Source organism: Macaca fascicularis, chromosome 4, assembly GCF_037993035.2.
Source record: "Macaca fascicularis isolate 582-1 chromosome 4, T2T-MFA8v1.1".
Classification (NCBI taxonomy): domain Eukaryota; kingdom Metazoa; phylum Chordata; class Mammalia; order Primates; family Cercopithecidae; genus Macaca; species Macaca fascicularis.
In genome coordinates, this window is record NC_088378.1 from 8,310,143 (window position 1) to 8,324,333 (window position 14,191).

The 14,191-nt window shown below is 34.9% G+C and overlaps 1 protein-coding gene across 5 annotated transcripts in view; it reads right to left on the minus strand.

The window, feature by feature from the left end:
- The window catches only part of PACRG (parkin coregulated), a 593,702-nt gene that overhangs the window by 499,514 nt on the left and 79,997 nt on the right, over positions 1-14,191 (minus strand). For 3 of the 5 annotated variants that reach the window (XM_065543174.2, XM_005551492.5, XM_045390382.3), the window contains exon 2: positions 8,418-8,552. The exons of the other annotated variants lie outside the window; for them this stretch is intronic. In XM_065543174.2, the coding sequence (XP_065399246.1) occupies positions 8,418-8,552 (135 nt within the window). The remainder of the gene's footprint in view (positions 1-8,417; positions 8,553-14,191) is intronic. 5 annotated transcript variants of the gene reach the window in all.

The following is a 14,191-nucleotide window of genomic DNA, read 5'->3' on the forward strand; positions in this document are numbered from 1 at the left end:
GAGATTTCTGGTACCACATTGCATTCTGTCCTAGAAAGTAGTGTGTCCTACAAGCAAAATGCTACAGGTAAAGGCAGACGAAGACAGAGCTGGGTATCTGTGCCTTTTAGGGATTATAGGTGTCTGTGTACTTAAGCTATCTCAGTGTCAGAAGTTACAAAGCCCCCTTTTAGGCCAACAGAACAAGACCAGGTGAAACATGCTCATGCTAGACACGGGGTGTTGCCAGGGGCAGGGCAGTTTAGCTAAGCACAGCTAAAATTTGAACTGGTGGCAGTAATGGATACATCCATACCAACAAAAAAATGGGAAACATAAGAAAGCTCTGCCTGAAGTTAAAACAAGGATAAAGAGATAAAAATATTGAGGGAGATAACGATAGAAATAATAGAATAGAATATAAATGTATAATCTACATGTAATATTTGTTCTAAGAAAGAAAATAGAAAATTGGGACAGAGTAACAATAAGTAATATTACAAAAGAAAACTCTCCTCAGTTGAGAAAAAGTTTCAAGTAAGTAGACAATAAGCTTACTGTGGTAAAGGAAGAATACACAAAAGGAAAAGAAAAATACATGGAAGCAACTTCTAATTACACAAAAATAGTGCATTTACCGAGGCTGTTAAACAAAACAAACAAACAAGAACAGATTGACATTAAAGGAATAAAATCAGGCTAGTCTTAATTTTTCAGCAAACATATGTTATTAATAGAATACAAAGATGTTATCTTCTAAAGAGATATGAAGGGAAGCAATTGTAATTTAAGAATGTTAATTTCAATTAAATTGTGTTTTACGAATATGAAATCGAAATTTTGTATTTTCGAGATATTCAAGAATTCAGAAATATTCAAACCATATACTTGTCTTTTTAAGTGCTTAAACCTGTGCATGAACAGAGAGAGATCAATCTAAATAAGAACTCAAAATTTGAGAATTTATGGCTAGAAAGGTTGATGGGTTTACCTTTATTCAGATTCAAACCAAACCTTGGAAATTCTGTAGGATTATTTGTTGTAAAGACAGTGTCTTAGAGTAGGGGCAGAGGCTGGCTTTAAAATGATTCTGTCAACTATGCCCATTTCTATACTTTTTCCAATAGCAAGAAATGTGCTTCAGACATAATGAACTTTGTGAAAATAGTAGTTACTATTCTCTTCAAAAACATGCTAACGACATGCTCACAATGACAAGCCTGCTTACGTGGTTGGGCACCATGCCATGAGAATTACTACAGGAAAAGCCATGTGTGTGCATCCCTGCTAACATGGAGCTTTGCATAGGAACATGTTTGGGTATCTCCTTTCCAAAGGCCTTAGTAATGACTACTGAAAACTTAAACCTGCACATTAAAAGATGATTGTCTTTTTCGTTGTCATTAAACTGGAGGAAACTATTAGAATTCCTGTGGCAGTATGTCCACTATCAATCTCCTCTCTTAATTAGGACCATGAATGCTCCTTTGAGTTCCTTAAAAATTATCATGTGAAACACAGTTTCGACAAAACAAAAAACATACATACATGTAGTAAAAAGATAACAAAAACATCAATATACTAAAAGTTGTTATCTGGGAAGATGACACTTTGACTATTGAAATGAAAACATCAAACAAAGAATGATTTTTTTGTTGTTGTTTACAAGCATCCTGCCAATCTGATTCCATTTGTCACTTGTCAAAGGACTTTTGATCTCAATAGTGCTTCAGTAAAGAGAAAAGACATGTGATGAGTGACAAGACAGGAGGGAACCATTCATTAAATTGCTAATTGGAACAGAACTGGAGATTAACCTTGGGTAGAGATAGAAAATTCATCAAAGACCAATTTGTGTCTCCAAACACAACTTTCTGAAAAGCAGCGATACACGTTTTTTGTTTAAACATCAGAGTACTGATACTTCTACAATGGCAACATTTACCACTGAGAGGGTGGCAGTGACACATTTCTTCATGGGATGCTATGTGACAATACGGGGGGCAGCTTAGCTTTGACACCCTCAGCACTACCAAGACCTACTTTTCAACCGTGGTGGTCATCTGACTTAAAAAGCAGGAGTGATTTGTTTTTCTTCTAGTTGTCAGTCTACTGAGATCTGAAACTTACAACATTTCTTGTTTCCCCGTGGGTCCCTGGTAATGTGAATTGTCTTTAGCCAATGCCAAACAAATCACTGTCACAGAGCAGCGGTCGACCTTTCTTTTCAATCTATGCACTTTCCAGGAGTTATAAATCAGTTGACTTTCAAGCTCGATGAGATGGCATATGCCCTAGTTTGAAGAACAGATGGAGGCTTGGGGGAAAATTGTTTCTGCAGGCTTGCTACAAGCAGCTCTGCTCCATAAAAGTGAACCATTTGCACTAATTTCTCACATAAATTATATAGGCAGCAGGGAGCACCAGCCCATTCAGCAGAAAATCTTTCATCTGGTTTTCAGAGGTCATCTAACCAATTTAAATAAAAGTTATTTCTGATACATGGCTGTATTTTCATGCTGTACACTTTTAAGATGTAGCAATTTACATCAAAGAAAAGAATGGCATTAAGAATAGTACACTCATTGCCAGAGGATTATTTTTTTCAAGACTTCTGGAATAAGCTCTGCCTATTAATTAATCACAAAGGAAATAATTGTGGGAACGTGGCAGATCTCTCGTACAAAAATCAGGTAAATTGTCACTTCTCTTGTAAAATTTGCCTTGCAAATTCTACTAAGTCCTGTTATCCAAACTCAAGCTTTGGCAGTTATCAAAAGAAATAGAAGCCCAGGACAATTCTAAGAGAACATTCATTCTCCTTGATGTGAAACAAATTATTCAGCTCAAATAAATTTGCCTACAAGATTTCAAAAGTCAATATCAGTTTTAACTTAGGGGCAATAGATGTAGCATTAATTTTTTAAATCCTTAAGAAATTGAAACATTAAGAAATTGAAGGTACCAAGGGACTAAATTATAACTCAGAATTACAGAATCTTGTGAATACATTGATAGCAAATGGATCGTGTATCACATCACAGTGTGATTTACTTTAAAATGCAATAATATTTACAGATAATGAGCTATCCTGAGTCGGGGCTGATTTTAATTGTAAGAAAATGTGTGCACACTTTTATAATAATTATATGCAATAACTGTTTTTCCTACTAGGAAATTATCAGTTATGTCAATGAAAACAGTCACAGTGACAGAGCTTTTTATAGTTCATGAATACCAATGCTGCTGAGAAATAAAAGGAACTAGAAAAAAAGGAGAAAATGCCAGAGAAGAAATACTGAATGGAATTGTTAGTCAACACATAATTAAAGGTGTTGTCTGAGACACCATCAGTGGAAATTATAAAGGCTGATTTATGCATCTGATTAATTTATTCACAGCATTTCCTTTACTTGGGTGTTCAAGTGCGACATACATTTTCAGTCCTTTAGAAAGGGAAGCGAACTTGTCATTTTGAAAGCAAACTTTAAGGGATGAGTAGTCATTGAAAAACATTCATGTATAACCTAAAGAGCATTCTCGTGGTAAAAGTTCAACCTCCTCAAGACCGTTGCATATCACTCTGGAACCTGAAGGGCTACGGATTCAAATTAAATGTTCTGCTGCTAATATTTCCATTTTACTACCAGAAGAATTGATCTCTGTGGCAAATTTGTATTCGATATTTGTTCTTTGAAGTAATCCATGAACATCTCAAAATACTGTTATTTTAATAATTATGGGACAAAACTTATTTCAATGCTCTTAATTTAAAAGTGCCTTAGAAATCACCTGGCATGTTGTTGTCACTTACAGATAAGGAAAGAGAGGCCTATGGAGCAAGAGAAATAAGACTTAAAAATAATCAACTCTTGAATGCTTTACTTTCATCAGATAAATATCCCTGGGCGCCTGCCCTGTGACAGTACTGTTCTAGGTACCAGGAAAGTGAGTGAACAAATCAGAAACACAGACAAAGATCTCTGCCTTATAGAATTTCAGGATAGGCCTATTTTTACTAACATTGGTACTGGATCCATTTTGGGTCCCTATGGTTTTCATTTCTCTCATCTCTTATTTATGCTGACTTTATAGTTTTTTTGTAAGACAATTTAAATCCATTTTGAAATAATGTGGGGTATAAACATATAAATGACACATTGATGTCAACATTTATTTATAACAAGTATTTATTAAGTGTTTATAGCTATCTGATTAATATTAAGAAGGTATTTTTTAATATAAAACTAGTCTGGAGATCTAAATTTTAATCAACAGGTAGAATTACTACATGAACCTAAGGGGAAATTTGCCTCCATGGTGAGATTTGATGTATCTCTAATAGGCCAGTGAGGAAGATACACTTTTGGTAGTGAGTAGAGGCCACCTAAGTCCATTCTCACATATACCTGTTCATGTGTATCAGTTCTGGCTTTATTAATTTCATTTCAATATAGGTGGCTATGGAATATCATTTACATGTCAAAGAAGAAAAAGCTAGACTGCAGAAAGGCCTCTGGCATCTCTGCTGCTCTGGACAAGGACCACCATGATATTGTCAGGGGTGGGGTGATTGGGTGCTGTGGGGGAACTGGGGAGGGATTTTGGACAAAGTACAAGTCCATTTTGCATTTCTCCCTTTCAGATTTGAGAGGTTTGTGATCTTGTTGCATTTGTGAAAGGGTTGGTATTATATCTTGATTTTCCTAGGGGGTTATAGGTTTATCTATTTCCTTTTCTAATATATCTGATATCTGGGACCTTCTTATGCCTGGTTATTAGAAATTTAGTGGAAAACAAATCCATCTTAGTGCATGTCGCATTCTGTCACATAGCACATTATCATGGAGAAAGACGGCCTGTATCAATATCTACTACATCAAAATGCCTAGAAAGTGAAAGATTTTAGAGACACCTTTGCGTAGGTGTAGCTGTTTCCATCTTCAAAATAAATGAATGGTTTACAATACCATATAGTTATTTCTAAAAACTGACAGTGCCTCAGGTATATTGAAGACAGCAAAACAATCAACAGTCGTTATTTCCCAAATGTTAGAGGGGTGAAGAAAAATGTAGCAAAAGAAACAGATTAACATTTTTTGTTTAAGTATTCCTTAAGCTTTTTTATAACTACAACCATTGATAATCAAGATTGTCTGGTAGATTTCATATTTGAGATGAGATCTATTCATCTTTCATAGCTCATGAACTGCCATTGATAAGTATAGAGAAATTTTCGCTACAAACATTTTGCAAAACTTTTCTCATATTTACCAAGAAATTTATCATACACGTAGAAAACCATGACAATAAATCCATAGATGGGTCCCATTTTTTCACTTTAATAATAACAATTCTAACATAGTGAAAGCCTTCTATCTATCTGGGTAGCAGATTCAGGCATTTATTTTTGATTGCCATTATCTTAATCTGGAGCTGCACGGTCTAATATGGTAACCATGTGGCTATTTAAATTAAAATTAATTAAAATTAAATAAAATTAAAAATTCAGTTCCTCAGTCTCGGTAGGCACATTTCAAGTGCTTAATCACCACATATGGCCAGTTGTACCATATTAGACGGTGCAGATGTAGAATGTTTCCACCACTGCAGACAGTTGGATCAGACACTGCTGCAATCTTCAGAGATGCCACAAGAAATAGACGAAGCTACAGAGACGATGACATGCAGCCTGCCACGTTGTTTTGGCATCTGGAACAAATGACCACTTTCATGTGCATGAAACTGGTACTGAGAGCAGGGTGTGGGCTGAGATACCTAAGCATGCAAAGACATCTGTCTGTTTCTAACTCTTAACTTCTACCTTCTGATGTTACCATAGAGTACCTTTGTTATTTCAACAACATACAAAGGTTCCTAACCTGGTGAAGATCTGGTCAGGTAATCCAGAACAAGTAGAAGAGGAGTCTGAGGACCTGGGGAGGGATCCCCAGACCAGCACCTTCACAGACTAGAACGACCCTGAGAGGCTGGGGCAGCCTGTGCCAGGATTTAGAGCAGTGCCTCCTAAGTCCTTCAGAGCCATAGGCTCTGGAAACACCAATAAAGAAATAGACATGCTTCTCACTTAGTTATGCACTTCATTTCAGGTGCTCGCAGATCCACCTGGAGTCCCTAGGGTGTCTGAGGAGAGTTGAGAGAGGTCATATCCTCTGAGGGAAGCACTGCTCCTTAGGAGTCCTCAATGAGGGATGAGCTATGACACTGAGACGAGAGGTTTGCATGACCAGAAACCGCTGCTCTGCCCACACACAAGAGTGGAGTGCGGGGCCTTGGTCTCTTGCTTTTTCAAATGTGCCACGAAATAAATATGAAACTATGGATAGATGGTTCCCAAGCCTATGATTAATAATCTGAATGTCTTATCTTCAGTGATACAGTAATGCAATTAAAATGTAGTAGCAACTTTCTAAAAGAGGTCCATAGCTTCTGGAATAAGATGTTTTTCTAAATTTATGCTATTATACTACCAGTGACAGCAAATAAATTGTTTCTTCTTTTTATTACTTTCTAGCTTGCTGAATCAGTACTATAATCAATAGTAGCTTAAGAGAATTAATATATCCATAAAAAAGAAAAGCATTTTATATCCCTGCTGACTGTTGGATTATCAAAGATAAAATGATTCGTCTCATATTTTTATTAATAATTTATTTTCAAAGTGATTTTTTCTAGTCTCTACACTTCTAAGGTTGCTCATAAAATTATTTGAATCATAATAAATCTATATAATTTATTTTCATTAATGCAATTTATATGTAGGTTATAATTACCTGAAAAACACCAAAAGCCACTCACTTTTTATAAAGAATTATGACGTATTATTTTACTCAACAGGAACCAGGTTTTGAAGACATTCTACTGTGTTATCTTGTATGAGCCAGTACATAGACAGGCAAACACAAAATCCATGCAACCAATCAAATATATGAATCCAAAAATCCCAACAAAACTTTGGAGACACATACTTACATTAAGACTAAAGTATGAAAGTTAGTTATACTCGCTACATATTTTTTCTCATCATACATACATTTTCACAAAACAAATTCAGATTCTAACAGAGACTATCATAAAGGAGACAATAATGTTACTCACCTCTTTCCCACCCCCGCAAAATTTTATAATAAGGTTTCATAATAAGGATACCACCAAATTCCTCTTGTAACATAAGCTGGAATAATTCTAAGTTCGATAACTGATATCGGATGACTGCTCAAGAATTAGAAATGTTTGATAAAAATATGAAAATATTTTAAAAGACATACTAGACATCATGCAAATAATCCTTTCGATGTTTCTATACAGGAAGGAAAATTTTAATTTTAATGCACCTTTTTAAGCTATTTGATTTCTCAAAGTAAATTACTATAAGCTATTTACTTTGATTTATGTTTAACAAATTTAAACGTAAATTTATTTGTTACTAACTACAAACGATTCCTGATTTGCTTTTGGTCACGACTGCTGGACTTCTAAGTTAAATGTGTCGATTGCTTAATGTAACTGATATTTGGCCAAAGCTTTTCTTGTCCTTAACTTGATGTGATACTCATAAGTGTGCACAACTGCTTTGCTGTCTGTAGGCAGAGAAGCCCTTTTAGCTGATAAATATCACCAAAAGCAAAGTCTTTGATCACAACAATAATTAAATAGCAGGAGCCGGTTAGAGACCAGCATTTATTTTTCTCAAATTAAATGTAAAAGCCTTCTCCGGTTAAGAGATTGGCAAGTTTTTACAAATAACATCAGTCAGCCTTTTCTAAAGGAACACAACCACATTGGAATGGAGTCATTAGGCAATGCATTTATTTTGAAGCCAATTAACCTTTTGTCAGAAAAATGTCTATGCTGTAATGGCTTCAGCGGTGGAGGTCACCCTCTAACAGGGCACGTGTGACAGCCATGGAGCGGGCTGACACAGGCTGGGACGGAGAGGAGAGCCTGGATTGGGATCGGCCTGCTTTTGTATTCTACTCTGCATTTCCAGAGAGCAGACAATCTTGACCTATCCATTTAGGTAATTAAAGCTTCCATTTGGAAGTGTCCTGCAGGAAGGTGAAATTTGGGGTAGATAAATGGCTGTTGCTCTCCGTATCCAGCTGCCAGTTCCATCATTTGATGGACTGCCTGATCAGGCCGGGCTGCCAGGTTCTCATAAAAATAGAGATGAATTGGGCAGCAGACAATTCTCTAAGGCAAAGCAACTCTGTCATTTGCTTCTTTGCAGGCTGTAATTTAATTGTTAGTCAAGGTGGATGGCTGACACAGGGGGGCTTTCTCTAAGAGCTTTCCCACCATCTTCCATGTGCTGAGAAATGACTCCAGTTTATTTACTTAGCAGTCAAGTGTGTTTGGTATTGGGGGATGTCACTCCAGGAAGTGCAGCTGGCCGGCACAGCTGTGTCCTGACTTACCTTCCAGGCGATTTTGTTTCCTTTCGAATCATGCTCAAGGGCAATTGGGAAGTCACCTCGCTCATAGAATTTTCGAAATGCTGTGGGCTTGGTTGGTCTTTCTTTAAATGCCCCTGCCGTTGGAGGGCCTCTCACCTTAATTGAAAAAAAAAAAAAATAGGGATCAGGTTTTAAGACATACTAAAAACATTCACAATAAAAGGGCTTTCTGTTTTAAAAGACTTCAGTTTGTATAAATATGTTGGAAGATAAAACCACATTATCTAATAAGGGACAACAGAAATCTGCTAATATAAACACCTGGGGAAGAAAATTATTTTATAATCACTATTAAAAGTCTACTTTATTTCAAGCTACTTTAGAAAGCATTCCTAGAAAATGTCACTTAAAATATCACTTTATAGGGAAGACTGATACTATGTTTACAAAAAACATTTTAATAGAAGTGTCTTAAGCTTAGAATGTTAAAACTTTAACAATTTCAAATACTTATAAATTCTAATCTTGGGTTTGATATACTTTATGGAATACTGAAGTAATTTAAAACATTTCAATCTTTCTATATATATGTAAAATAGTGGAATATGTTCTCATATTATGAATATTAACAATAAAACGATATAAAAGTAATAATAAATGAGTGTAGAAAGAAAAAAAAGGTGGCCTATTATATGTGTGTATTTGGTAACATGAATTCACATTTGGTAACATGAATTCACAAGAAAGTAACATTAGAACAGATGAGAAATTAGAACCGATGAGAAACTTCCATCTCCAAAACTGAAATTTTCATTAAAGAATAAATATTTCCTATAGAGTTATTTACATTGAATACATCTTTTGAATCTGCATTATTTACATGGGACCTAATTCATTAGATTGCAAAATTGAAAGTAATAAGTAAACTACTTAGAAAATGAGTGTACTGCTCTGTTCCTTACAGATAGTCTAACCATGATTATTTTTCCCTGCTTATTATAAAAAGGTAAATACTAGTCATTTTATATATTAGCTTAATAAATTCATGATTACTTTGCTAATACTATGGACAGAATAATATAACTTAATCTTTTTAGTTATTTTATATGTTAATTTGTAATATTTTGTTAAAAACTCCAATTTTGATAAATATATTAACATATCTAAATAACATACAATAAATATATAATACACACTAGATATGAAAAATACATTGTATCTAATACATATATAAAAGGATTATATTTGAAATTAAGTGTGGTATTAAGAAATACCTTATTACAATGAGGAAATGCTGACGTGGAGTTGAAGAGTGAGGTAACACACGTTTATTAGAGTTTAGAATTTACTCCACTACATAGCACATTACTCCCAGTATATGATTATATGAGTAATTGAGGCAGCATTGGGCATTACCAGTAGGAAGGAAGATTTCCTTTCACTTATTGAAGATTAGGAATTTGTTCTGGAATTAGAATTAATAGCCACCATTTTCATTCAAATTCATTCAATTGTTAAATAACCACATGTATTTAACAACAATTTTATTCAGCTCTTTGAGCTGGAGGCTATATAAAAAGAACAGTTTTAACTATATTACTGTCATGGAAACTGTAGAGTTGTGATTCCTGGACTTTTGAAACTCCTGGAGGAGTAAATCTTGAATCACATTTTTGGGAATTGATAAATGATTGACAAATTTTTATGTTGCCAAAAAGTTATATTTTTTAGTTATTTTAGTTATTTTTTCAATTTTTTTCTGCATCAATCAGTAGGTTTCTGTGATTCTTATTCTGTCACCTTTTGATATGGAGTTTTCTATTACAAATTGTAATATAATAGCCTTTAAAGTTACAGAGCTACTCAAATAATCTGCTTCCTATTGCATGACTTGCAGTAACGTGTATTTTCTGAGGAATTGGTCCGTTTTATTTAAGTTGTCAAACTTACAAGTGTAGAATTGCTTGTGGTTTTTCTGTATTATCCTTCTAATGTCTGGAGGGTCTCTCATGATATCCATTATTCATTTCTGATATTTGGTAATTTGTGTCTTCACTTTTTCCTTTGTCTGTATTACTAGAAGTTGGCCAATTTTATTGATTCTTCTGCATTTCCAAAACCACATTTTAACTGGATGTAGGATTTAAAGTTCATGGTTCTTTCTTTTAGCACTTGAAAAATAGTGTGCCACTTCCCTCTAGGCTTCAAAGCTTTGGATGATAAATCCACTCTCATTCACATTGCTTTCCCTTATTGATAAGGTGCCACTTTTTTTTATTTATGCGAAGATTTTTCTCATCTTTAATCTTCAGAAGTTTAATTATGATGTGCCTTTGCATGCATTTCTTTGCTTTTTATCGTGTTTGAAATTTGCTCAACTTTGTGAATCTGTAGGTTCATGTCTCTTGCCAAATTTAGAAAGTTTTCTGTCATTATTTCTTTGAGTACTTCTTTGGCCTGCCTTCTTTCTACTCTCTTTGTAGACTCCAATGACATTAATGTTAGATCTTCTGTTATGGTACCAGAGATCCCTGAAACTTCTTTTTTTCAGCCTATTTTCTCTGTCGTTCAGATTGGGTAACTTCTACTGCTCCGTCTTCAAGTTTGTGGGTTATTCCTTCTGCCTCCTGCATTCGGCTGTTGAGCCCAAATGTGCTTTTATTTAATTTGAGTTCTATTTTAAGTTCTACAATTTCTATTTGGTTCATCTTTATATTGTCTAGTTCATTTCTGAGACTTTCCACTCTTTCATTGTCTCAAGTGTGTCATAATATTCGTAAAAGCATTTTTGAAAGTAATTTAAAATTCTTCCCTAGATGTTTCTAACATTTCTGTTACCTTGTTGTTGGCACCTGTTGATTATATTTTTACATTCACTCTGAGATCTTCCTGATTCTTGGTGTCATCACTGATTTTCTTGTGAAACCTGGATGTTTTATACATTATATTATGAGATCTTAAAGCTTCTGCTTTAGCTTGCTTATTCTGACATTTCTCTGGTAAAGGTTGGGGGAAGGGTGCTACCTTATTACTGCCAAGTTGGGGTAGAAGTCTCATTACTCTACTTGGCGTCTACTGCCCTCAGAGGAGGGAATGCTTCATTAATACTGGGTGACCCCAGAGGAGAGAATGCCTTATTAATACTAGCTGGGGATGGAGATTCCAGAACCCACTAGGCCTCCACTGATAACCTCCTGGCTGGAAGAGGCAGGAGTGATTCATTACTGCTCCCCCATTGTCCACACTGACATCATAAATGGTATGGCCTCATTCCCCTGAACAGTGGTGAAATTCCTGACTCTCTAGGCAGTCCTCTGACTTAACTCCAATGGGAAGGAGGCAACTCTTTTGTCACTAAGTGGGGAACAAGCCCAAGCTCCTGGTGAGGTCTCCACTGGCACTGCAGATGTTGGGGCCTCTTTACAATTCTAGTGAAGAAGAAAGTCCCAATGCCCCATTTTAAAAACTCAACTACAACCATTATTTAGATATTCTTCTTGCTAATCATCCACTAACCATCCTTTTTGAGTTTTTCTAGACGTCACATAGTTATTTTTACTGCTGATAGTAAGCCTCGAACTTACTGAGTTGGTCTAAAATTTGTTGAGATCATCCATCTTTCCCCCTTTTGTCTTTGCATTTCTTTAAAAATCAAGTTCTCTTTTCTTTTTGTCTCTTATACTGAATATACTCCAATCTTTCTGATTCTCAGCTCAAAATTCTTAATGTTCAAACTTTTGAAGGAATGGACACATTTCTAACAAAGCTTAGAAGGCTTTTTATAAATTGATATAGATAACTTATACTTCTTCCTTTCAATAAATTTTCATGCACCCTATAGAAATGATTCCATGCCTGCACTTCCAGGGAAAGCCTTTATTTAGAAGAGAACTTTACAACATAATCCATGGTGATATGTAATCACTTGACAGTGAGAAATTCTCTTCTTGAGTCTCTGGTATCCTCTGTCTTTATATTTCTGCTATTTACTTATTTTTAAACACTTTATACTTTTTGGGATCTGCTATAGACCCATTCTAAATTAACTCTTGGCATCTCAAAAGCCAGAACTTGTAACAGAAGCTAGAATGTTCTCAATTAGCTCTCTCGGTGCATCAGTGGCACTGAGTGGCACCGAATTTTATGCAGATGCTTTGTCACTACAGCCAAAATAATACTTTTTCTGTTCCAGATACTTATGACATGTGTATCCACCTAAGCTTTATAGAAAGACATACCATTTTGATATTCTATACATAATTTATTCCATATAATCCTAAAAATCTGTACATAAAAAAATCAAGTGAAATATAATTAATTCTGGGATGGTAATAAAGATCTTATTATTGGAAACCACACAGATGGATGTAGCTTGTCTAAACAACTTTTAAAACAAGCAAAATGACCTGAAACTCCTTAGGTAAGTTCCATACTTGTAGAAGAGAAAATATTATAAATTTTATTTCATGTTTTAAGAATTTTGCCTCAATTTATTATAAATAATAGAAAGCAAACAAGAGACCATAAATCAAACGAGATTTGTGGGAAAATGCAATTAAGGTTTGCCTGAATGGTAGGGGCAATCTGTAAACCAATTAGGAAGAATGGATGTTACAGCAGAATGCTTTTAATAAAATCTGATGCGCTTGGGAACCAAGATACTGAATGCAGTTTGAAATGAATACAGATGACAGAATACTTTATATGCCTACATTTACGGAATGTGGTATAATGGATTTCGGACTTAGATCACAGTGTCTGTCATATGGTCACAAAACTAATAATAAGAAGGAAGGAATGTAAGGCTCTTCAAAAGTCTTCATTATATAGTTTGAAAATTTTCTTTTCACTATTTTTATTCTTTAGCATAAACTGAAGCTGTTTAAAAAAGACTTTTATATCAACAGGAAATTTGCATTGTGTTATTCTAATTGGCCAATTTAGCCAACCCAGAACGCTGAAACAATAGGATGCAAAGGTATTGATTTCTTGTTTTCATCAGCTTCAATCTGAAATTCTGATTCGTGAAAATGCCATTGTTATAAACGGGTGGGCAAGACCTGTTGACTTGAGTTCTGTCAGGACTGAACTGTTAGTCTCAGGAACGGTAAATCGGTTACCATCAGCGTAGGCTCCTGAGTGAGAAGTTCTGTAATTCAGTGTCTGCCTCATTTGCCAACTGTAATTGCTTCAATGCATTAGAAATTTTACAATACTCAAGGTCATCAAATGACCAGGACAATGCTTACAAAATTATTACAATAAGAAAATTGCATTGTAACAGAAGATAGGTTCCTCAACGATAGCAAAAATGAGCTCATAATATCAAGTAAAATGATTATAAGTTATAACAATATAACAATTTAAGATTTTAACAATATATTATGATCATGATAGTCAGAAAATATATGAGCCTTATTTGTTAAGGATATGTACAAACATTCATTTTATTGCACTTTGGTTTATTGTGCTTTGCAGATATTGTGTTTATTTAGTAAAATGAAGGTTTGTGGCAACCTTGCATTGTGTAAGTCTATCAGTGCCATTCTTCCAACAGCATGGGCTCACTTCATGTCTCTGCATCATGTTTTGGTAATCCTGGTACTATTTCAACTTTTCATCATTATTATATCTGTTATGGTAACCTGTGATCAGTGATCTTCAATATTACTATTGTAATTTTGGGGGAGTACCACAAACAACTCCCATATAAGGCAACAAATTTAATCCATAAATGTTTGTGTTCTAACTGCTCCACCAATCGGCCATTCCCCTATCTCTCTCCCTTCCTCAGG